The 24,674-nt window shown below is 34.6% G+C and overlaps 2 protein-coding genes across 2 annotated transcripts; both read right to left on the bottom strand.

The window, feature by feature from the left end:
• Nucleotides 1-1,944: 1,944 nt before the first annotated feature.
• LOC149385895 (Guanylate-binding family protein) lies at nucleotides 1,945-9,741 on the bottom strand. The gene is made up of 14 exons (XM_089625257.1): nucleotides 9,388-9,741; nucleotides 8,700-8,861; nucleotides 8,331-8,396; nucleotides 7,837-7,980; nucleotides 7,540-7,656; nucleotides 7,243-7,344; nucleotides 6,975-7,160; nucleotides 6,352-6,441; nucleotides 6,147-6,281; nucleotides 5,813-5,935; nucleotides 5,034-5,119; nucleotides 4,322-4,934; nucleotides 4,132-4,209; nucleotides 1,945-3,318 (listed from the first exon to the last, which is right to left on the bottom strand). Exons 1-14 carry the CDS (start codon nucleotides 9,646-9,648, stop codon nucleotides 2,281-2,283), a joined length of 3,201 nt encoding a protein of 1,066 aa, XP_089481383.1. The 5' UTR covers nucleotides 9,649-9,741; the 3' UTR covers nucleotides 1,945-2,280.
• A 12,373-nt stretch (nucleotides 9,742-22,114) lies between these two features.
• Nucleotides 22,115-22,907, bottom strand: LOC149385894 (glutaredoxin-C9-like). The gene has a single exon (XM_089627507.1). It carries the CDS (start codon nucleotides 22,827-22,829, stop codon nucleotides 22,437-22,439), a length of 393 nt encoding a protein of 130 aa, XP_089483633.1. The 5' UTR covers nucleotides 22,830-22,907; the 3' UTR covers nucleotides 22,115-22,436.
• Nucleotides 22,908-24,674: the final 1,767 nt, after the last annotated feature.

The raw sequence follows: 24,674 nt of genomic DNA, 5'->3' as shown, positions 1-24,674 counted from the left end.
TGTTGAGAAGGAAATATCTTATAGCATCGACAATGAAGTGATTATAGAACGTTTCCAGCTTATGAACACTCGTCGAATGCAATTATAATATGTACGTTGTTACTTAATATTATGTTTTTTATCATCATATATATGTTAAACTTTTTGTTTGGTGAATTAAAAAAATATTGATTACTTTTTTTATTTGTGCCCCCTCCCTCCCCCCCTCCCCTTCTATGAATTCCTAGATCCGTCACTGCTATCGGGACAATTTGTAAACCCCAAAAATAATAGTGTCTCCACTCTCCATCCTAATTATCTCTATTGTATTTGTCTATTATTATAAATAAATATCGTCTCCATCCTAATTCTTGTTTTACACTACTCCCCCACCACTATTTACGTTGATGGCTCGTGTCCATGCGTTTATGATTTTTTTTTTTTTACTAAAATATGCTTTATTATATGCTACATTTGAATATAATTTGCATATTTCTCTAACTACATTTGTTGTAGTAAATTGTTACACTTTTTGTTATAAATTAATATTTTCATTAGTGATGAATTAAATATTAATAATTGATCATGTAAATATTTTGAAGTAGTTATTTTTGTTATCTTAATATTAAGATAAATATATATGTATAAAATTTTGTTTTATATTTATTCCAAGAAGTTAACTTTATTTTGTGAGGCACGTTATTTATCGATATGAATTTTGGAGCAATTAAACTGGTAGCCTAATAGTCCATTGTTCTCAAATTTTATTTTATTAAGAAAAAATAGTCTACCAACCCGCAATAAATTAAATTAACCAACTCTTTAATTAATTTAATTTATTGAACTTATTTTTTATATAATAAAACTTGTACTAGAATCTTAAAAAGAGCTGTTAGATTAGTTAACTTTTTAATTAATTTAATTTACGTAACTTTTTTTTTCATGAAATGAAACTTGTACTAAAATTTTATATTGAGCAAGTAGATAAATTCTTGTTTTTCCAAAAAAATATAATTAAACCCTATGGTATGGGATACATTCGTGGTAAACAATACTCGATCATCAGTTTAGATTAGCTACTTTTGATACAAAATCCCATTTAAAATTCAGTTGACATGGGATATCAGTATTTTAGACTAGAGATATAGAATAGGGAAAATATCACATTTATACCCTGTGTTTTAGTGAAATGTCGAGTTTAACCCTCGGTTTTCAAAAATGTCGAGTTCATACCCTCTGTTTAACTAAAATGACGAAATTATACCCTGAAATGAATAACAGCGTCACAAATCTCCCTTTCATTGATATTAACTCTTATATAAGAAAAACCAAATCAAATCTAAATCAGTGCCCTAACTTCCAAATTCTCAATTTTGAAATAAAAATAGCCTTAAATTGAAATTAAATAATAAAACTCATACCTCCTAAGAAATGACTTCATTCTATGTTCGAATTGTAACTCTAAATTCTGGATTCTCTGTTCGAATATGCGATTTTGATGACTATCAACTATCGATGTTTACCCATTTGCCTCTTTCTGTGTTCTTCACGATTAAGAGACTGTTGTTTATTTTTTAGTTTTTAAATAAATTACATATATGGCGCGAATGAATAAAGATAATTGGTGTTTATATATACATATTATAGTCAACGTCAATGAAAAGTCAATAAAAAGAATATTTGTGACACTGTTGTCTATTTCAGGATATAATTTCATCATTTTAGTTAAACATGGGGTATAATTTCGTCATTTTAGTTAAACAGAGGGTATGAACTCGACATTTTTGAAAACCGAGGGTTAAACTCGACATTTCACTAAAACACAGGGTATAAATGTGTTATTTTCCCTATAGAATATAATAGCACTATCAGGTACATCCAGCTCATATTTTGACTCCGGAAAACAATAAGGGCTCGACTTTAGATATTAAGAAAAATATAAAACCATCAAACCTTTCACAAACGTTTTACTTTGGAAGTAAGAAGTTAATTTTCAATTGCAAACAAATATTCTAGTTTCCTCGTAACAATGCATAGGACCTACAGTCGACAATTCTCATTGTTGTTGCACAATTACAGGACACTTAAGAAGCTCTACAAACACGTAACAAACCGCTGAAAAGGAAACACTAAATTACAAACGTAATAAGGTCTGCCATTCACTACCTACTCAAATCTAGAAGTCAGCAAAAGAAGCAGCTGTTCCTAGGCTCACAATAACTCAAATCCGAAACACCAAATGAAGCCAAAAAGACAACCGAAAGATTAAAGCCTTTAGTTTACCTGATCAGCTTGGGATAATCACGACTTGTGAAGCACACATTTCTCGTACAGAGCAAGGATTTCCTTCTTGTTGGGATTCTTCAACTGAAGCAGCTCGGCTCCGAAGTTGTGCTTGGTGAGCTCTTGCTTGAGCTTCTGAATCGTGAACTTGGTGTGATCTTCCTGGTTGCCACCTTGGCTATGGTTGTCCTCGTCGCCCCTGAAAATCGAGCCTCCGTCCTCTGGGGGCGACATCTTCGCGGGGCTCGTCGTGCTTCGGTTCCTCTTGCTTCCTCTCACGACCCTGTCGCTCATGTCCGAGTCGAAACCCGTCTCGAAATCCTGCGTCGGTGTCCTCATGCGTTTTCCGTGAGAGGCGGTCTTGAGCTTGCTGTCCAGCGCGGTCTCGTTCAGACGGACCTTGGTCAGCTCTTGCTGGAGCGTGTCCAGTCTCGCCTGAGCGGCTTGAAGCTGATGCGAAAGGGCTTCTGCGCGGTTGTTTGCGTCCGCGTGCGCTGCCCGTTCCGAGTCGAGGAGGTTTTGGAGGGCCTGAACCGTGCTCGCTCTCTGCTCGTTGTTCGATTTCAGCAGCGACTCGATCTCTCTCTCTCGCTCCTCGACTCGCGCCTCCAGAAGGGAAACCTTCGAGTGAGCTGACATCTGCGAAGCGCGGATTCTCTCGTGATCTTCTGCCAGGTCGTCTTTCTCTCTCTGCAGATTCTCGATCACTCTCTGGGCGCGCTCGATCTGCGCCAGTCTTTCCATGGCCAGTCTCTGCATCTCGCTCTTCTCTTTTAGTGCCGCGTCTGACTGAGCACGAGCCTTGTCAGCGATGTCTGTTGCCCTTGCGGCCTCTTTTTCGGCGATTCTACAACGCTCTTGGACTTCCTCGAACCTCGAGCTTTCGGACAAGTACTTTTGGTCGAGGTGTATCTTCTCCTGTTCCAATATCTTCTTCTCTCTCTCGAACGAGTGTGCCCTTGCGCTCGCAGTTTCTAGTCTTTCACTCAACTGTCTGATTTCCAACTTGGCAGCAGATATTTCAGCATCGTAACTATCCACTTTTGATTTGGCAGCCTGCAAAAAGCTTATCACAGTTAGCATTTAGCGACAAAATTATTTTATATCGAACCCACACTTTTCCGGCCAAACTGATTGTCCACTACATCTACAAGGTGGTTTTGTGTATAGCAAGAGAGTAAGCCTTGATATACGATAAAAATGAGGGGGAAAAGAGAATCAAAATCCATCACTCTTTCTCCTCGGCTGGAAATATTCATGTATGAAGAAGACAAACAAGTTTGACAGGGAAAAGTAGAATTTTTTTTCCAGCTAGGGTTAGTACTTTGAGCAACGTGGGTCTTATTTTTTAGGGTTGGCTCAAATTTACCTAACATACTAAACACAAAACTTTCTTCTTTCTACTATTTTTTTTTTTTTTTTTTTTTTTTAAACGGTAACTTCATTATATATATTAAAAAAGGCGAAAGCCACTTTACACAAAAGAAGAGACGTTTATAGCCTGCTCCCCGGATCCAACCCCAATCGAGCACGCTAACCCGGGCTGAGCCAAATCAAAAAACGAAACCGCTACCAAAAGCTGGCCTTATAGGCCGTTACAAAGAGGAAAGGTGAATCTTAGATACAAAAACTAATCTAGTGTCTGTCTTAAAGAGACATCGACCAAAAGAGACCCTGTAGGTCTTTGTACATAGGGACAATAAAATCTCTAAAGGGTCTAAATCTCCCGCCACTGGTAACCGGGAGAAGACACAAAACAAAAGGAGGGAACTTCTTTCTTTCTACAATGTTTTCTTCTTCAGGTCTTTCTTCAAATTTTGTGATGAAAAAAAAAAAACCCTGGTTACAAAATACTCTAAAAAAACTCACCTTCAACTCCAATTTAAGAGTAGTCAGGCACTGCTCAGCATAATCAATTTTCGCTGCTTTCTCCTTCACTTCTTCTTCCTGCATGTCCAGCGAATAAGAAACAATGTTACAACCAGAGAACAGGAATAATAGCAGTTAATACGTTCAGTTCTAATCTGTATCTAATACAGATGAGGATAAGAAACCAGACCTTCTCTGCCAAGCTGATAGCAAAATCTTCTCTAAGAGCATCTTCTCTCTTTTGCATTTCTTTGCTCGAGCGTTCTTGTACAACTGCTGCCTTTTCCAGAGCAGTTTTAGCTTCCCTAAAAGCAATGTCGTACTTCCTTTTCCACTCCTCTGCTTCCTCTTGTGCAGATTGAGATTGTTCACGGGCAGCAGCTAAGCGTGCTTCAGCAGCACTGCTACGAGACTTGAGGACCGCAATCTCAGAGCTCGATTGGTCTTCTTCAGCTTTCTGCTTTGTCAAGACCTGCTCATACTTTCTCTTCCAATCTAAGGATTCTTGTTTTGCAGAATCTAATGTCTTCAGTAAGCTAGAGCATCTCTCGCCCAGTGAACTGGAATTACTTTGTAAGTTTGTTATGCGGCTCATATATTCATCGGCCAGCTTCTTCTTGTCACTTATAGCATCCTCGTAACGCTTCAGGTACTCTGACTTTGACTTCTCACTACCTTCCAGCTGCTTGTTCAGTAACCCTAGCTTATCTTCAATCGACCGGCATTTCAAGAGAAGTGTATTCTTTTCTGATCCAACTTGATCAATTAATCTCTTACTGAGGTCAAGAAGTGGACCTTCCAAACTGGAATTTAACACAATTTAAAAAAGTTACGAAACTTGCCTTGTATATATAATTATACAAAAAAAAAAAAAAGATAAAATTGATAGACAAATTGCAAACCTCTTCTGCAAAAACAATGCGAGTTTTTGCCATTTTCCAGGACCGTGACATGATGAGTCATACTCTGATACAAGACCATCAAGGAACTGAAAGAAAAACAGGGATATAAGAGTTAGTCACATCTTCTACAAGAATCAGGTTATCGCATACAGTTAACATCCCAGGGCAACTGAAGGACTAAATACTAAGCAGTTACTATAACATTTCAGACTGTTGTTCGGCAACAATCTGACTTTTACCTAAAACAGTGGTACCAGTGAATAAACTCAAAAGACACCGCAGTTGCAATTCAAATGCCAATTCTTTTGAGATGCTAATTTTGTTATTATTATGTTTATGAACTCATGATGCTAAATTTTATTACGAAAACACGAATCGCACTCTCGAAAAAAACAAGTTTCCCAGCCAAAGACAATGGGTTACTCAGATTTCGTTCAAATGAAAAGACGTCTGTGGAAGTCCCTATGAAATCTATCCATGACCATGGACGTTAGCTACATGATGATACGCACTGGAAATTTTTTGTATACCCAAAATTATAAACGTAAGAATTACAAGGATCTATATCGGACATACTAGAGGTCCTTGCTCTCCCTATAGGAATCTCTTCCTCAATCTATTCTATTCATAACATATCCATGATTTTCCCTCTTAATCTCCCTTATTTTTAGGCTAATATACTTTCTAAGTATTCTATATTAACCCCTAACTTATCAACTAATTATTATAATACCCTCAATATCTAGTTCCTAAGACATAAACTTCCTTTAAATGCTTACCTTTACAGCATTCTGAAGATTGGCATCAGAGGCATGACAAGCTGATCTCAACTTCCTTTCCATGATTTGTATAGCATTTGAACAACGCAACTCTGCCTCCATATATGCATTCCTCTTGTAATCCTGCATGTACAGATAAATGATCATATGTATAAATGAACAGAAAGGAGCACTGGAAATGGACTGGAAAGTTCTAGCATAATGGACTATGGACATATTTGCATCGCGTCATCCTGACATTAGGTTGTGTCAGACAATCTGAAGGCTATTAACTTTAAACTGATTAGACAAACAAGCTCTATTAAAGAAACAAATTTTCATTAGAATGACATACCTCAAAAGCCTTTTTGAAGAATTTTTGCAAAGTCCCCTCGTACTTCTTCCTAACTGAACCAACTCCAACAGCAATTTCATTAAATGCAGCCAATGACTTTTGGACAGCTTCCTCATGAGCCTCCCTTAGAGCAGCCTAAAACATTCATGGTTAGAATTAGACAATAACAAAAATCATCTAAAGTAAGGGATAAAGCATCACTTACTTCTTCTGGAGTCCTAGAACGGTCAAAAGCCGACATATAAACCTCAGTCGCTGAATCATATGCTCTTCGACATTCTGCCTCTTCAACACTCTACAAATCATTAGTGGACCATATTAAGTAATCAGAAGGCTTCTTCTGCTTTCAAAATAATGTATTATTGGGGCAGTGCATTGCTCTGTGTTTGAGTGTCTTGGCAACTGCCAAGCAGAGGTTTAAAAATGTTTCTAAAGCCTCATATGATTCTGCTCTCACAAATTTTGCAGGCCCTAGCCTTCAATTAGTGTACAATATAGAATAGGCATGAAATAAACGTAGCAAGATGGGATTTCATAGGATAAAAATAAGACTTACGGGGAACTTTAAGCATACTTGTTGATATTAAGTTTTTGTTTATATGAGTATCTAAGCCAAACTTAATACTTCAGAGAATAAGCTAGACACGCATCGAAAACCATAGTGACAAGTATCTATATTTCATAAATCCAAGAAATAAACCTAAAAATTCTTTTATACCTCCATGGTAGGACTAAGTACCATCGTCATGATGATGCTAGCATATAATACTACATAGTACATACTTTCGTAAACAATCTTCTAAGTAATAAAGGTTCAGACGCATATACCTGCCATGAAGAAGTTATTGTAGGAACAGCACCCTTATTAAGAGCATCCAGATAAGACTCTGTGATACCCACGAGCATTGGGCCAGTCATTACTGTTGCCCCAACTTGCTTAGGCCTTGTTCTTTCAAAAACAAACTTTGTCAAAGCATCAAGACCAGCTCTGAATTCAGGCCTTAGTCTGTTCAACTGCACAAAGAAGTAACCACTTAGAAAGAAATAAGGACCATGAAATAGTGTTAATTAATACTTAACTAGATCATTTACTTACTGAAATTTGATCAAGTCGCTGTAGACTAGGTTCATCATTCAAAGGCCGCACAAGGGTGAAGCATTCTCTATCAGGGAAAAGAGCTTTGATGGATTCACGAATCTATTGATCATTCATATTCTGAAGTTAGAACCTCCTTAAAGGAAACATACACATCTTTATATCACGAACATCGCATGTAGCAACTCAAACACTGAGCGCAAAATGAATAATTTTAAGGAGTAAAAGTATTGCAAAAAGGTCAGAAGAGCCACACTGTTCTACGGTTTCCAGACGAGTAGCGATATTCGGCATTACCTCATTTTTGGCAGATACTTCTTTTTCACTGCCTTCCACTGGATTCAAGGCAAGCTCTAGATAGTCACGTGGTGTTATTTTTATTTCAGCCTCGTCTTCTAGACTTAAATAAAAGTCCTGTAATTAAAAAAAAATTAATTTAAATGAAACTATCCTTAAAAATGCATCCTGAGGCTGAGAGTTTTTTTTACCACAACTAAAAAAGAAAAGCAAAAAAAATACAGTCGCAGAGGCAGGCAGCATTATTTAAGGGATTTGTATAGACTGATATTATGAAAAGTGAAAAAAATGAATTACCCTCAGAAGCCACACAAAGATCGGGGAGAATTGCCCAAGTTCGAAGGCTGAACTTTTACCACCGGAAGCTCTTACACGAATATGTTTTGTCATTTGCGTGACAAGGGAGAGACGATCCAACGCAGACTCATCTATTCCACCCATCTAGTTAAGAGAAGAACAGGCAGTATGAAGTACAAAATCTCAGGTCAAACTTTCCATCTAACAAAAAAAAATTATATTCCCCAACATATCACAATAATTTCCCCACTCAAACAAATTCCAGGAGATCAATGCGCCTAGGCATCACGGATAATGATGGATGAAGAGTACTGAATGACCTCAATAATGCTTTGCTACAATTCAACAAGTTTAGAAACTCTTTTTTTCCATGAAACTCTTGTAATTTTTAAGCGACGTTCAAATTTTATACGGATAATGACCAGTAGAATACCCAATCACAATGACCATTCAATAGCAGTGATGTATATAACTCAGAATAGGTTTTTACTTACCTGGTTGTAAATAAACATGCTTGATAAGAGCACGGCTAAGGAAAATATTTGAGTGCTGTATGTTCCCTGTAAGACAAAAATGCAAAATTCAGCGACACTATAACAAGAGTCTCACTAAAAAACTGACCGTAAGGGCCCTCATATAATTACATGCAATGCTAAAACACTTCAAAGTGAGAACATAACACAATGAGTTTCTACAACACATAATTAGATTGAATGCAGCAAAACCATTTTCACGTATATTAATACGCAATCATCTACAGTAGATAGCAAGTGAGGCCAGGTGCATATAGATATACATGGGTGCGTGCCTATATCGGCGTGCATTTGATTAGTATGAGAAGATGAAGAAAAATAAAACTTCACCGTTTGATCGTAAGCATCTATTCCTTCACTGTCCAGTAGTAAAAGACTGTATTCTGTCCCGTCAAGAGCAGTTCTCTTCAACGGTGCACTCCATAGCCACAGTCCCTTGGTACATGGCCGATGGGTCGGTCCAACTTGAAATCCACTGCTCCTCCCAAGAAGCTAAAATAAACAGTTAAAACAGTCGAGATTATTTCAACCAATCTCACACTTTTATGCAAGCAAAACTTCATCAAAGAGTCAATGTCAGCACATTTCAAAGTAACATGATCTGTCGAATACCTGATATTTTTTTAAGTGCTGCATTTACGCTGAATAGATAATTCTAATAAAATAAAATACTCGACTACAATTGAAATACTTTTGTTCATTTCCTACCTAAATTACACATTAAAAGCACCATGTACCACAAAAACAAAGTACTCTTAACCAACTATTTTAGCTTCATTTCCCATCACAAATGCATATTTTACACACCATTTTAACCAAAAAAAAACCCTAGGACTAACTCGCACAACCAATAAAACTCCTATCGCCAGAAGCCCTAAAATTAATACTATGAAGTTCAAATTCACTAATGGAAAAAACTAAAAACAGAACCACCACATTCAGCGACAATCACGAGCCAAATAAAACCCTACGGTCTCTACTCTTTCTAATCCACGGGAAGAAAAAAAAAATTCCTGACCTGATTAAGAATGTAACTTTTTCCCTGGCGAGCCCGGCCACAGACGGAGACCACACCGATCGGTCCCTTAACGAGCTGAAGCGTCGCGACCGCCTCCGGATCCATCCGAAACTTACCTTTCTCGTCGCAGTACACTAACCGGAGCGGCCTCGCCGGACCGGTCGCCGAGGTCGCCGCCGCCGATGATGAAATCGCCGGCGGGGAAACCGATGGCGGCGTAGAGGCGTTGGCGTTACTGTCTTTGGACCTGAAGTAGAACATCGTTCTTGGTTCTGATCCGTTTCAGCGATTTTCTTCGCTGTCTTTTCGATTTCTCCTCTCAGAGCGAGTGAGAGACGGAGGGTTTAAAATTGGGGGAGGGAAAAAGGACTCCATGTCTTTATAACGCAGACAGTGAAAAGGAAAGGGAGAGATTTGGAATCACCATTTTGTCCTCAAATTCTAACTGGCAATCCCGTTCAAGGGAGGGTTGTGTGGTCATTTCCTATGGTACGACGAGTTCTTCACCACTTTGTACTTTCTAGGCGTGGTTATTAAGCTGTGCATTCAGGTTGAAATTTTAATAAATAAAAAAGCTTATTAAAAAAAAAGAGAGAAGCTAAATGCCACTGGGCTTTTGTTTGGGCTTTGACCGATACATACTACATCGAGGAAATTACAAAGATAACGTTTTTTAAATATAAACCTCTAAAGTAGCTACTACTTTAAATCTTCCAAAAGTAGTTTTTTTTACAGACGGTAAACATTATTTTCCTTATAAATGAAATTGTAAACGGTAAATAAAACTAAACAGCGCCTAAAGCAGTAAACATATTTGTTTTAAAAAAATATCAGCATCAAGAAAATAAAAAATAAAAAAAAAAGAGATTTTAAAAACGTTATTATTACAAAAAAAAAAAAAAAAAAAAAAAAAAAAAAACTTGAAACACGATATTCTTGAGATAAGATACAAAAATATGGCTACCATAAGTAATTATCACTATATCTACTAAACCCAAAATATTGGGGGATAATTTCAAAACTACGACTATTTAAAAACCTTTTAACTAAAATATATCAGTTCCACTTTATTCTAAAATTATGACAATGGGAGAAATTTTAATGCACCAAAATATCATTCACCATTAACTCTCTCTCTCTCTCTCTCTCTCTCTCTCTCTCTCTCTCTCTCTCGACTTAGTAAGGTTCTTCCTCCTCACGGACATTGGACTGGTTAGAGGAAAAGGTTGGGTTCATTTAATTTTTCATATTTGTTTATTCTTCATGTTGACGTTGTTCGTTGTTTTTTTTTTATTATTATTCTTAGCGTTTACGGATTTATATTAAATATATGTTTTTTGCAAAATCAAGTGATTAAAAATATCATTTCAATGTGTCTTTTTTTTTTTAAGTTTTTCAAATATGAGAATTTTTCATTTGAAGATTTATTAACATGTTTGTCAATATTTTTCTAAATGTCAATAAATCTTCAAATAACTTGGGAATTTTTTTGAATATTTATTGACATTTTGTCAATAAATTCTCAAAGAATCTAAGAATGATATCTTTGAAGATTTGTTGACATATTTATCGATTAATTTTTGGATGTCAATAAATCTTCAAAGAATCATAGATTTTTCTTTGAAAATTTGTTGATATATTTGTCAAAAAATTTATGGGTGTCAATTAACCTTGTAGTTTTTGCCTTGAGTAGCTTTTGTTGTGTCAACAATGCGCTAATCTTCCTTCACTAGATTCAGCAGTCGCATGTACCATCGAAATATCTTGTTGGTGAATGAGGTCCAATTGAAATATCTTGTTGATGTAGACCAAACGTCTCGAGCTGCTCTTGATTCATATATTTCTTGTTACTTCATGAGAACTTGGAGTCTAAACTTGTTCGTTTGACTATGCCAGTTTATGTTCTTGACTCATTCTTTCGCTCGCCTTCAGTGAGATTTTTTATAGTAGATTTTACCGAAGCTCAAAGACCACTGTTAGAAGAACATAACTCAATAACACACAAACCAATAATAATGTGGACACGGCAAATTTGTTGACGAGGTTTAGCGTAAGCCCAATCCACAAAATTCCTCTATAGTTCGGTTTCCACTGTTTCTTTGATCAATACACCCTCAGTCACTCACACTAAATCCCAAGTATAAAGAGAATCATTCAATCCCCAAAAGAACTTTCCCCGATCAATGTATGACCCAATCCCATATTCCAGATCTTTTGTCTCCTTGATGATCCTTTGTGTTTCCCTTAATCCCAACTCCCAGAGTGTGTACAACATGAAAGGGTACAATGAATGATTTCAATCTAACCAACTTAACCAAAATACAAAGATAGCTTAAATAGCAAGCAACATGCAATCACAGTCATTGATGTCTCCTTCTATTTTTCTTCGACGTGTGGTGATGATGACTTTAATTAACACACAAAATGAATTTTTTTTTTTTTTTTTTTTTGTATATAGCAACGACTAATTACGTCTGATTCGAGCGAATCTAAAAATAATTTGTTGTAATGTGAATCACAAACATCCAAGTTTGGTCGGAGAAAATTTAGAGAAAAACGAATAAGAAAAACCCAATTTCAAACCTCAGACGATTCTACATCAGAAGTATGTCCTCATCGCAGACCATGTGATATGAGTATGACTAATTCATTTTGTGAAAACAAGGTAATGGGCAATCATAGGAACTAGTTAAAGCCGAAGGTCAAAGAATATCATTACAGTTGGTCAATTTTTTTTTTATCATACAATAAAAAATAAAAATAAAATAATTTCAAAACAGTTAAATGAGCACTATATTGTGCGATGAAATTTGGATTCCACAAATTCCTTTTAATTTGAAAAAAAAAAAAAAAAAAAAAAAACAAACTAGTTGGCGAATAAGGTTGTCAAAAAAAGCAATCATAGATATAAAAAGTAAACAGCATATATATGGTGAAGTGATGCTCAATTGAGAAGCTTTTGGGAGTCGTCAAAGATCACATTTGAGGGCCCAAAATAATATTCCAAAGTAGAGGCGTCGGAGTACAGAAGCATACAATCAGATAATCCAAGTCCAGGTCATTTTTTTTAATTTTAGGAAGAAGACATAGTTACATTAATTACTTTTTATGGTTATTTCGACGTAAATCAATAAAATAGTACTTATATGTGACTTCTATACTTGTTAAAAAAAGTCTCGTTTATATGTTAAAAAAAACAGATAATAATCATATTAAAGTTTATAAAAATATAAAGTATGCAAACGGAAGAGACTAGGAAAGGAGACAAAAGCACGACTAAAAACAGGACGCCACTAAATATTGATATTATAAAACAAACACATCTCAATGACGTGGTAATTCAGTTTAACTTAGTTTAGGTTTAGTGGTAATTCAGTTTGATATGTGTATTGCATGGAGGCATGCTTTATCTCCATTTTTAGCATTAGACGATTGTATTAATTAATTATAAAGTACGTTATTAGTTCGTGGTTGTTTTTTTTTCTCATCAAAATAAATTTGTATGTTTGTAACTAGTAACTAATGGCAATATTGCTGTGTATTTTTTTTTCTTTATTATGAAAAAAAGTAATAGTCATCTGTTAGGAAATTGTATTTCCAAAGCTATTATATTTTATGTAATTATGATATAACTATTTATGAATGATTTTATTTTGTCAATTAATTTTGATAATTATTATGTAATTGATATGTAAATAATGGGTGGATACTAAATATAATTGATCAAGGGAATTATGTAATTCCTTATCAAATTATATATAAAGATAAACAATGGTTATGGTTCCCGAATACAAATCAAAATCGTCTATACTCTTCCCATATAGAGCTAGGCCTTCAGTTTTCTCGTTCGAGGAATAAAGTGATTTTGCAAAGGAAGACCACATACCACTCGGCTCGTGTTCGTCCGATCACCGATCTTCAAAGTTTTTCCACACCAAGTGGTGATCGACGAAGATTGATTCAAGTATTCTTTTAATCATTAATAATCTAATAACATGTTGATTATGAGAAATACTATTATTATATAAATTTTCCATCATCTTCAACGTTCAACAATGATACATCTCTGCTTGTGATTTTTATGGACTTATTACCTCCGTGATAGATTCCTATCCGATATTGGGACCATAACATTTTAATATTTAGCAGACTAAATTATATGATAGTGACAGATGATGTCTTCCTTCTCAAATATCTGGATATAAATATGGATTATATATATCATCGGTCAACTTTACCAATCTCACCATTTCTATCCCCTCTTCTTACGTGTATGCGCGCTATATATATTTATATTAAATTATCCACAATCATTAGTGTGAGGGTTTATAGATATGGGAAAAATTTATGCAAATTCGATAACAACTGGGACCGGTCTCTTCGAACTTCATTAATCTTGAATTCTTGACATGTTGGGTAAAATAATATTTTTTTTTCTCCTCGATTACATCAATTTAATTAACCATATCTATAAGCTGCAACTTTGTCTACTAAACAAGAGTATTATGTTGTAATCATGGATTCATAAAGGTAGTGGAAAAAAAGGATTTGTAGAGGAAAACGGATCGAGTGGTAGGTATAAATAAATACTCTTATCTTCTCACTGGTTTTGCCGGCCATTTTACTAGGGTTTGACCTGCAATGGATTGAGAGCACTTGTTGTGATCCAAAAGAGAGGGCAATTGATTACGAGTCCACTACTTGTTCCTAATATAAAAATATACAAGTTATATATTATGCGATTAGGCTTGTCAATTTATTATATTAATTAAATACTTGGGAAGAGATGTAAACAAAGTGAAATATGCTTTTTATATATGGCAGCCCCAACTTAGACAAGACTAATAGACGGGTTATAAATTGGTCAATCCTTCTATATCGTCTATGACGAAGCGCCACTTGCTTACTCACATTGTCCTTTGGTTATGTGATGTTTAGTGGGTTCTAAATTATTGAATCTAAAACTTACTGTCCATTCCGCATAATGGTCCGCTCATGAACACACTGGAAAAAAAACACCTGACCAATTTTGAACATAATTCACTGCGGACAAATCCAAAATTTGGCGCATAAATTTTATTTATATTTTTTAAAATAAGTATGCTAAACCGTCTATTGCAAAATTATTAGTTTGACAAAACTTTTATGTTGTTCAAGACTATGAGCCAACTACTTGTCAAGACAATCGGGTCATTGAGTCAACGTGCTCTTTCTTGGGTAAATCGAACTAACGATATTTTGTTTTTAGTCCCGATATATAATTTGGAGATACAATCGAATTTAGTTTTCCGATCCACTGATTGGCTGAAATTTTTTGTTTTTTTGTGTTAACAAAACTCGCCTAGGATTTTTGTTAATTACCCAATTCTTTTAGTTGCACATGGCCGAATTATCTCTTACTCATCTCTCTTTATTTGGGAACTTCATCAACAACGAGTGAGAGAGCTACTTTCAATCTATGTGCTTCAATTATTCAGAGAGCTGTTAGTAACTTGTGTTTATTTTGCTTATACGATCTTTGAGAGAGGATCGCGTGGAAGAGAGAGCGATCTCTGATCTAAAGGGAACTTAAATTACAATTCATTGGAGATAGTAAGAGGCGACATTTTTGGAGATAATCTGCAAACTTGAGCATATTCCGACAGTACTAAAACAAGATCTGAACTCTCAATCTTCATCGTTGGTCATGTTCTTTCTCGTGTTTAACATTTTGAGTATGGGTATTCATAGTTTAGGATCGTGAAATTGTTTAGTTAAAATAATTGAAACAATAGGTACTCGTGTCTTTGACCCTTATTTACTAATTTACTCTACCATATACTTAAGGGTATTACTGGTAATTGACCCACATTTGGAGCTAAGCATGTACGATGTTCATCAAAAAAATTGTTAGCACTACTAGAGACCAATACAAAAAAAAAAAATTCTTAATCTTTCCACCACTTCAACAAGGTCAAGGTTGTTGTAATCCATTCTCTCATCAAGTTGAATTGTAGAGGTTTATCTTGGCGGGAGACGATTGTTAACTTTGTGAACTTGGAGATGATTGCGTTGTCAAAATAATAGGAAATATGTAGTCACTAACGAAGATTTTATTGTGTTTGGTGGGGAGGTTAATTATCGTTGTACTTGTTCCTGAGAACCCTAAAAATTTCATATAATATATGAGCTACTTGATTAGTTGATTATGTGAAACGTAATCTTGATCGTCTAAAAATTCGGTTAGTGAAAAATATTAAATCTCTGATTTCTAGAGTAGTACCAAATACATACAAACAATGGATATTTCATAACCAATCCTAATAAATTCTTGAACACTGTTGAATGAGTATCTAGATAGAAGTGAGTATATAAACACTGGATAATAGAAAAGTGTATCTAGTAAACATATAGAAAAGTAGCAAAATTGAGGTCATTTTACATCATCTCATAATCACCATTCACTCCACGTTCTCAAGCTTTCTTTGTTGCCTACTCATTCATAATCAATGCCCTAGCTAGTCAAGGCTTACTTTGTCTTCAATGTGTTCAACAATATCTTTGAAGCTCGATGAGTCTTCCAATAATTCCCCAAATTTGTTTCTTATAAGATAACACACTGATTGACACCCTCGTGACTTTGAGCAATTTACGGGGCTCCCACCCAGAGTTTTTGAAGAAATTCCCTTGTCAGAGACTCATTTGTATTTTTTTTGTTTTATTTTGTTAAATAATCAATTTAATAAATAGTGATGTGATTTTTTACCAGATGGAGCCATGATTGAAATTACGGCAGGGGAAAAGGCAAAGGGCGGCGATTAGAACTTCGAAGAGTGTTTTAGAAAGAAAAAAAAAATCGATAATTTCCGTTTGTCGTTGACCATATTGGTCATTTTTCGACAACTTTATTTTATTTTCAGATGAAATTCTAGCGAATAATAAACCATTGGTCATTTGCCGTTTTTATTTTATTTTTCACAAAAATAAACAATTTGTGTAATAACTAAATTTATGTACAAAATATATATTAATGTGTATATTGAAATGTGGAAACGAAATATACATTCTTTTGTATTCTCTCGAGGGCGTGACATTTCATCTGGCCCACCTAGATCCATTCCTACTAGCGAAGGCATGTTTATTGCTGATTTTGCACTTGTTGCGAAGTTTTGAAATTTGAACTACTTAAATTACTCTATTCTACTTTTTCTATGGAATATTGTCGTTTTAACTTTTGAGATAAAATATATATATATATATATATATATATATATATATATATATATATATTAATGTGTATATTGCAATGTGGAAACGAAACCACAATCATTGTAGTTTTAAAGGAAAGTAAATAAATACATGTTATAATATGTGGATCACAACCCATAATTTGCAAAGTCCGCATGAATTCTGTGGATGACAATGATATGATACTAAAAAAAAATCAGCTAAGACGTTGGAAATGAATTGAGGCTTAGGAGAGCTTCCCATGTGTCCCTATGTGAAGATGAGGTTATGTAGGTTAGTTATTGACCGATTATATATATATATATATATATATATATATATATATATATATATATATATATATATATCTCTATCCATACATATGCATATATTTTGGAGAGCGACATAAGATTTTGCATATGTAAGGATATACGTAGAAACAAACTTGTGATCTCATCATTTTTTGGAGACTCTTTGGAGTTGATCCATATTGGTGACGAAGACTTAGCTTTTATAGATGTTTATTTAATACAAGAAAGCTAATGGTGTTATAGAAAACGGTTTGCAAATTCATGTGTTTACAAGTACAACTATGCACATGATATTATTTTTTATTATAATTCAATTGCAAATTGCCGTTTTTTTGTTTTTTATTTTGCTAAAGAAAGTGTTATTTTATTTCCTTGTGGCAAGGAAGGAAATAAATCTTCTATAGTGTACAAAGAAATTTTAACTATAAGTACACGTAATAGTTGCCTTAGGATAGGGGCAAAAAAGAATGACATTTTTTTCTGCATTAATTAAGTAACAGGCGTTCCTTTTAGACCCTTCTTTTTTTTATAATATTAGAGTATAATTGTATAAATTCGAATCAACCCATTTATGGATGGGACCGTCCAACGTGCCAAACTGCAATTCCTTATTTCTCTTTCTTAAAACAATTTATTCCCCCATCTACTCACGCATTATATACATTCATTGCTTATAGCACATATGACATATGAAAACTCTTTGTCGGTCAAATAACATGTACAAAATATAAAAATACTCCTAATAGTAGTAATAATAATTATATGTATAAATTTTCCCGCGTATCCTTTTTTTTCCCTTTCATTTGATAATATCATCACGTTTGTAAACCCACCCTTGTCATATATTTGCAACCGCGTTGCACATTACACTTTTTTAAACAATCAACAAAATTTAGCGTATTTAACTAATATAATAATTCAAAATTTAATAAGCGCATTTTGTGATTATTTTTACGACATTATTTATCATAATCACTGACACATTTGTAATTGAATATTTTATGATTTGAGTGTTTACATGTGTTTAGGAGGATTCCGGGTGAGTTTATAGCTTAAATATCAACTTTTGGAAAGAAAACGGATCAATCACATTGAAAAATAACAAAACAATGGTTGTAACATCAAACCTGTATCGCGATACATGAGTGAAATTCAATAGGTGTACAGCGGTACTGCAAACCTATACAGCGGTACAGATTTGTTAAAAGCTCATTTCAACTCAAATAAAGCTCATTTGAATTCTAATTAAAAAGGAGCTTCGGGATTTCAACCTAACACACGGAGACTATTTTTCAGAGCTAAAGAAGAGCCGCATAACCACGAAGAGAGAATGAAACTTTTTGCGACAGTACAGACGGTTTCCCCATGGAGACCGTCCCGACTCCCAAACTCGCTCTATCTTCTTTCCCTTTTCTATTGCTTTTATTATTTTTATTTTTTTATGTCTTGTTAGGTTTTTAACAGTTAAGGGAAATTTAAATATCAAAACACGAATTGAAGATTTTAGTATAGATTTTGCTTTTTATTTATTGTACTGAAGTTTTTCTCTCTTTTCTAGTTGTTCATTGTTATTGAATTGTTTAATTATGTTTGGATTGATCACCCAGATATGAATATTATTGTTAATGGTCGTACTTGCAATTTTGATGGAATTGCAAGTAATTAGTGGTGCGATTACAGGCACAAGTTTCGCAAGGATCTTGTAAACGCATTGAAAATAATAACTGGATCGAATAGATTGAATCACGTGTGTTGAATTTTTATTGTTACGTTCGTCTCGCTTTCAAAATTTATTGCTGTTGTTAGATTAAATCTAGGGCACATGTTCACTAGGTTGTTTAGCAATTAGGGCTTTTTATCGGCCCCACATCATGATGAGCTATTATTAAATGATTGCGGAGATTATTGGCCGTGTGTGTCAATTTTTTATGGACATTAATTTTATATGAGTTGTGCAAGCATTGTCTAACCAAGATCAAATAGGATTGTTGCAGGAGAGAATAAATCTTTAATCGTATCTTTGTGTCATTAGATACTCTTAATTAAATTTATAATTTCTAAAACGCCCGATTCTTTTTACTATTGTTATTTCTCTTAAAATTATTTAGTCATTTAATTAATTCAGGTATTTGTTTGCTGCTATACTTGATATTCATTTAAGGAATTTATTTTTTTTAATCACATAACGACACACATCAAAATTTATTACTACATTTAACTAGTTTATAATCATATCGTACTTCCTCAAAATAAAAATAAAAAATCATATTGCACTTATCGCAATATAGCTCGCCTTGTAATAACTACTTGGACGAGATTTGGTGCATTAGATGAGATCATCTAATTTGACACAAATTTTTTTTTTTTAATTTTTTACACATTTTTTTGTGAAGTAGTATTTTAACATGTCACACATGAATGATTTGGAATAAGAAGACTAACTATATACATGCTATAAGCAATCCACCACTAAACAAAGGAGTAAGGAACATATCGTACCCTAAGTCATTTTCTCTTTCTTCGCGAGTTTCCCATCAGAAATCTAGCTTTGCCCGCCGCTGTCGCCCCCCCTCCCCCTGGACTTCGCTCGCGTGACTCTGACGAGGAGGGAAGGCGTTTAGTTCGCGTTCACTCACGTCGAGAGTTTTCTTTCCGGCGACCTTCCTCGCCAGACTTTTGCGCGGCTGCTGGATGCATGTTCTTCCTTTCGTCTCCGCCCCAACACGACGACCGGCCCTCACTTGGAGTTCGGTGGAGTCACAGTTCTGAATTGGTATTTTTGCGGGAAGGTCTTGGGATTCAGCTTATATATGAGTGTTGATGCAACTACTTTGCATTTATTGGCGATGTTTAATTGGCAAAATTGCTCATAAAATGAGGATATCTGTTGTTGATGTGGAGCCTTCACGTTGCAGAGAATATTTGATTTGTTGCAGATTTTGTTGCGACATATTCTGCGACTTTCTCGGAATCATCAAATATCCGCGAGATTTTCCAGGGATCTGAAGATATGATATCCCTGATGCCAGAAACTGATTCATACGCCCTAATTCGCTTCGATGACTATATGAGGCGTCCTCCTTTCACACACCTTTCTCACGCTTTTGGGGAAACACTTTTTTAGAGCTTTATTTTGTGTTTTAGTTGAGTATTGAACGACCTGTGTTCAACCTCTTAAGGTGTCAGTTACCTCTGCTTTGTTGCCTATATACGGGTGATTGTATTAGAAGCAAGAGGTTAGGTTTTTCCTTTGTTTTGATCGGGAAACACTGTTAGAAGTCTCGGGAGAGAGCTTCTGTGGGAATCGAGGGGATCTCGTGCTTAGGGGGAGCCTAAGTTGTTGTTGAAGAAGATAGACGTAGGTTTGGTAGCTAGCGAGGGAGTCGTTTAGTGTAAAACCTTATTGTACGACGTTATCATAGTAGATTGCTTTCCACCGGGCTAAGGCCCCCCAGACGTAGGCACGTATTGTCGAACTGGATCACCAATCTATGTGTTCTTTATATTTTCGCACTTATAGCTTTCTCCGTTTTGATCACTCGAATTTTGGTGTTTGTCACAAAATCCGTCATAACATATTCTGTGACATACGCACAGATCACGTAATTTCAATGAGATATGAGTCTGAATTTTGGAGATTTTGGCATTTGAATCTGGGTTTGTCTCTGGTCTAAGCGTCTTCTCTCCGTTCAAGATGGGCTACAACGGTCTGATCCGGCTTTGTGTGCGTTGTCTCCAACGTTATTTTGGGTGGGCTTTGTTTTTTTGTTTTTCTTCCGACCAGTATGATGCAAGTTAGCCTGAGGCGAAGTCCGAGTGGTTATTGGGATGGACGTAGCTGAAGATAGCTCGGGGGGCTGGGTGTGGTATCATCATTATGTCTTTCTTTGGTTTGTTTTAAGTTGTTTGTTTGAATTTTGTTTTGCTTAGTTTCTAGTTCGTAGTTTAAGTTTGGCTGCTGAAGGCCTACTGTTTACTTTAAGTTTGCGATATGCTTAATATAAGTTTGGTTGTTGAGTTTGACTTAGGCAGACATATCGGTGTTAGGTTTTTTAGAAGAGAAAAAATTGGGGGTTTGGTTCTGTCTAGACTTTTGTTAGGTTCGGAGTGTCTCGAGTGCTTGAGTTTGGCGATGGTTTTGAGCGCTTGTCTGCTTCATGACAATGCTCTTGCTCACTCAAAGAATTGTAAAAGATCTTTATTGAAGGGAATTGTAAGAGTTCGTAGTCGAGACTACTTTTTTTTAATCAGATCTTTATATCCTTTATTTGGTTTGTCTGTCTTTTGCTTTTCAGTTTCAATTTAGAACAATTATTTATTAATTGAGGGTCCAATTTATGTTCGAGATCTTTGTGTGGCTGTAGCCAACTTTAGCCGTTAATGAGAATTTTCGTTAATATATATATATATATATATATATATATATATATTATATAAATAATATGTAAGCATGAAGCAGCAATTTCAAGTTTTCAACCGATACTTTTTTGTCATTTATTGCACCGATATGAACCCCATAAGCACTAAGCAAAACGAACAGCATGTGTAATGTACATGTACGGACTCCAGATTTAAAGGTTTGGTGGAAGTGTGGAACCCCATTTGTAATAATTTTGTATGATTCTTTTTAAAATAAATTCGTATGATTTTCTATGAAATAAAATAGACTTTACGTTTTCAAAAATAAAAATATACAAGTGAAAATTGAGAAAATAATGTTTATTTAATTTTGTAGTAACAAAACATTAACTTAAATAAATATTAAAAAGACTGAGCAGACTAACTCATAATAAAGGTTTGAGTTAGGGACAAAGATTCCCATAAACTAAACAAAAATTATACAAAATAATAATTTGAAATTAGTTTATTAGCTAAATAGATAATGTTTTAAATTTTTAATAAAATAGCCAAAAGTCATGGGGAAAAAAAAAAGATACTGCGAATCAAAATATTAACAATATATATATATATAGATATATAATTTGCTACTTTAGAAAAAAAAATATTAAAATTTGGTAGTTGCATATATTTTTGTAAATTGTGACTTCTTTACGTATTTTATAACAAAATTATTATTTTGTAAATTTATTAATTTCAATTGATTACTAATAGAAAAATAATTATTAAGTGCATTTTTATCAAAATTTCTTATCTTTTCTCTTTTACTTCAAATAGAAAAATAGAAGAAGAAACTGTGAGTTCCTTTAAAAAAAACAAAAAAAAAACTGTGAGATCAAATTATATATCATGTACAAAATTAGTACAAAGCCAGAGACTTGTGGCGAAACACATTTCACAAAAATAAATACAAAATGTCGGACACAGAGAAGAGCTTCTTGTGCTCAGATATTTAGTTTAGCAAAGGCCCTTTTTTTTCCTACACCATATAACAAAATTCTGAATAAGATCGATCAACCTATCAAGCTCTGAGTTCGTCTGTTTCAAAGAATTTTCTCGGAAAACGCAAAACACAGCTGAGAAAGCGAAACTACCCCAAAAAAAAAAAACAAGAATTAAATCCAGTCGTGATCATCAGAGCCATAAAGCTCCGGCGTCCTTGAGAATTGGCACAAGTTCGCCGGAAATGTGCGAAGCCATGACTCTCTCTAAACCTCCGAAAGCTTTTCCTCCGACGAACACCACCGGGAATTGAATCGACGCCGCCTTGTCGCCGCCGATGATCTTGGCGAGCTCTTCGGCCACGGCGGCGACGCGGTCCTCGTCGAGCTCGACCACCGGCGGGTTCACGCCGTGGCCCAGGAAAAGTCGCCGGAGCACGTGGCACATACAGCAGCCTCGCCGGCCGAACACCACCACCGCGTTCTCCGACACGGCCGATGTCGCCGCTCCGGCCACCGGAGGGCGTCTCTGCTCCACGGCCGCCGGGCCTGGGACCCACGTTCTGTAGGGAATCGCGTGCTGCATAATCTCTGAGGTGGCGCGTGGGTTTTTATTTCTTGAGAGAAGAGAGAGAGAGAGAGAAATGTGTTTGTGTGTTTCTTGTATTTTAGAAAGGTTGGGGAGTTGGAAATGGAATATATAAAGAGACGAAGACTCTAACGTCAACGGCGGTTACGTAGTGCTGTACGTCACAGATACTATGCGGGTGACGATCCTTACGTCACCAGCGTTGCCCCCAAACTCATTTTTTCTAATTGGCCTCTATTCATTAGCATCCTCTCTCTCTTACGGAAATTGAAATGGTAACTTCTTCTTCTTCTTCTTCTTTTTTTTTTTTTTTTTTTTTTTTTGTGAAAAGGAAATGGGAGCTGCATTTGTTTGTGCCTATTCACGATATAATTGCAATTTTGCATAAGCTCCTATAAATTCTAATACCTAAAAAAAAAAAAAAAATTGTATTAAAAATAACATATAAAAAAAACGAAAAGAGAATAATTGTGTTCTAATTTAAAATGTTTTAATAATTTTATGAGATTTCATACTAACAAAGCCACTTGAAAGTTTCAAAAGTTGAAACGTATGAATTTCATTGGTTATTTTAACCAACGTTTCACTTAAAAAAAAATTAGCCATCTGACTGATGTTGCAAGTAAGTTTAAATACTTTATACCTAATATGCCCTTTAAAAAATCAGATTTTTTTTTTTTAAAAAAAGAATCAAATAATTTCCTAAATAAGGGGATTTGCTTAAACTAGTTTAAAAAGTCAATCCATTAATTCCTTAATTTCAACGTATCTCTAATTATTATTTTCTAATTCTCATATTTCCTCATGGCAACATTAAAAAAAATGGGTTCGACGTATATGCTTTAGGGTTAGAACAATGGAAGTTAAAAGAATTCCGTCACAAATTACGTTTCGTTCTTATTCACTGGTTGATATTTAAACAATTGTGTTTGACTAGAACGTTTGAATTCAAAATCTTCTTTATTTTAGTCACTGATTGATATTTCTTTTCACGATGTCGAATATGGTATTGTTTATTTTATGATTTTTCTTCAAATATGTGCAGTTAATAGTCAATAATAATTATTAATTATTTAATTGCGTTTTTTAGGTTCTTATGTATATGCACATCTAATAGTCATCAATTATAGTTAATAAGGTAGTCGTCCCTTGTCGAATATGATATCGTTCATTTTTTGGGTTTTTCTTCAAATATGCAGTGTTTATAATTGTTAATAATTACTGATATTCTGTTTTTTTCATACTATAATCATTAATTTTTGTTAATAATCTTATTCATCTTCCTCATGAATTTTTTTTTCTTGATTTTTTATATTTTTTTAACTAATAAATTGTTTTCCTGCTAAAATAAAATGATGTTTGGTTACGTGTTAGCTGATTTGTATAGTCTAGTTTAATGGATACTTATTATTAATATCTATATTTTTTTCAAGTCATTTTTTCGTGTAAAAGAGTGAGGGTAATGCTGTCGTTTTTTGTTGGATAATAATGTTGACTGACTAATTAACAAAAACAAAACCAAAAACTATACAAACAATGACTACTTTGCAATTCTATGTTTCAAAATGGCCACTAAACTACACTGGCAATAATTTATTGTTCTTTATTTTGGGAAACAACTAAACATGACTAAATGGAACGTACCGAAATAGGATCCATCCGTCTATCTGAGAAATTTTCAAAAAATAAATTTAAAATTTTTCTTTACACAAATTCAAACTTTGGAAAGATAGCAAATTTTTCTCCTTCACTCCATTTTGTCTATTTAAAATTTCTATTTTAAAGGGTATTTTGACATGGTTGCCCTACAGAAAATTTGTTTGCCCCGTTTAAACAATAGTT

This window comes from Urtica dioica, chromosome 9, assembly GCF_054948205.1.
Source record: "Urtica dioica subsp. dioica isolate 48M chromosome 9, U.dioica_male_clone48M_v1_H2, whole genome shotgun sequence".
Lineage (NCBI taxonomy): Eukaryota > Viridiplantae > Streptophyta > Magnoliopsida > Rosales > Urticaceae > Urtica > Urtica dioica.
Note: the sequence above shows the minus strand (reverse complement) of the source record. Positions and strands in the feature narration are given on the sequence as shown.

Excerpts from the sequence above, each read along its gene's own strand:
- LOC149385894 (XM_089627507.1), bottom strand. The coding sequence starts at position 22,829 with ATGCAGCACGCGATTCCCTACAGAACGTGGGTCCCAGGCCCGGCGGCC.
- LOC149385895 (XM_089625257.1), bottom strand. The coding sequence starts at position 9,648 with ATGTTCTACTTCAGGTCCAAAGACAGTAACGCCAACGCCTCTACGCCG. Across the intron at positions 7,981-8,330 it reads GCATGTTTATTTACAACCAG|ATGGGTGGAATAGATGAGTC; the intron begins GTAAGTAAAAAC and ends TCTCTTAACTAG. Across the intron at positions 6,282-6,351 it reads GTTCTAGGACTCCAGAAGAA|GCTGCTCTAAGGGAGGCTCA; the intron begins GTAAGTGATGCT and ends TGAATGTTTTAG.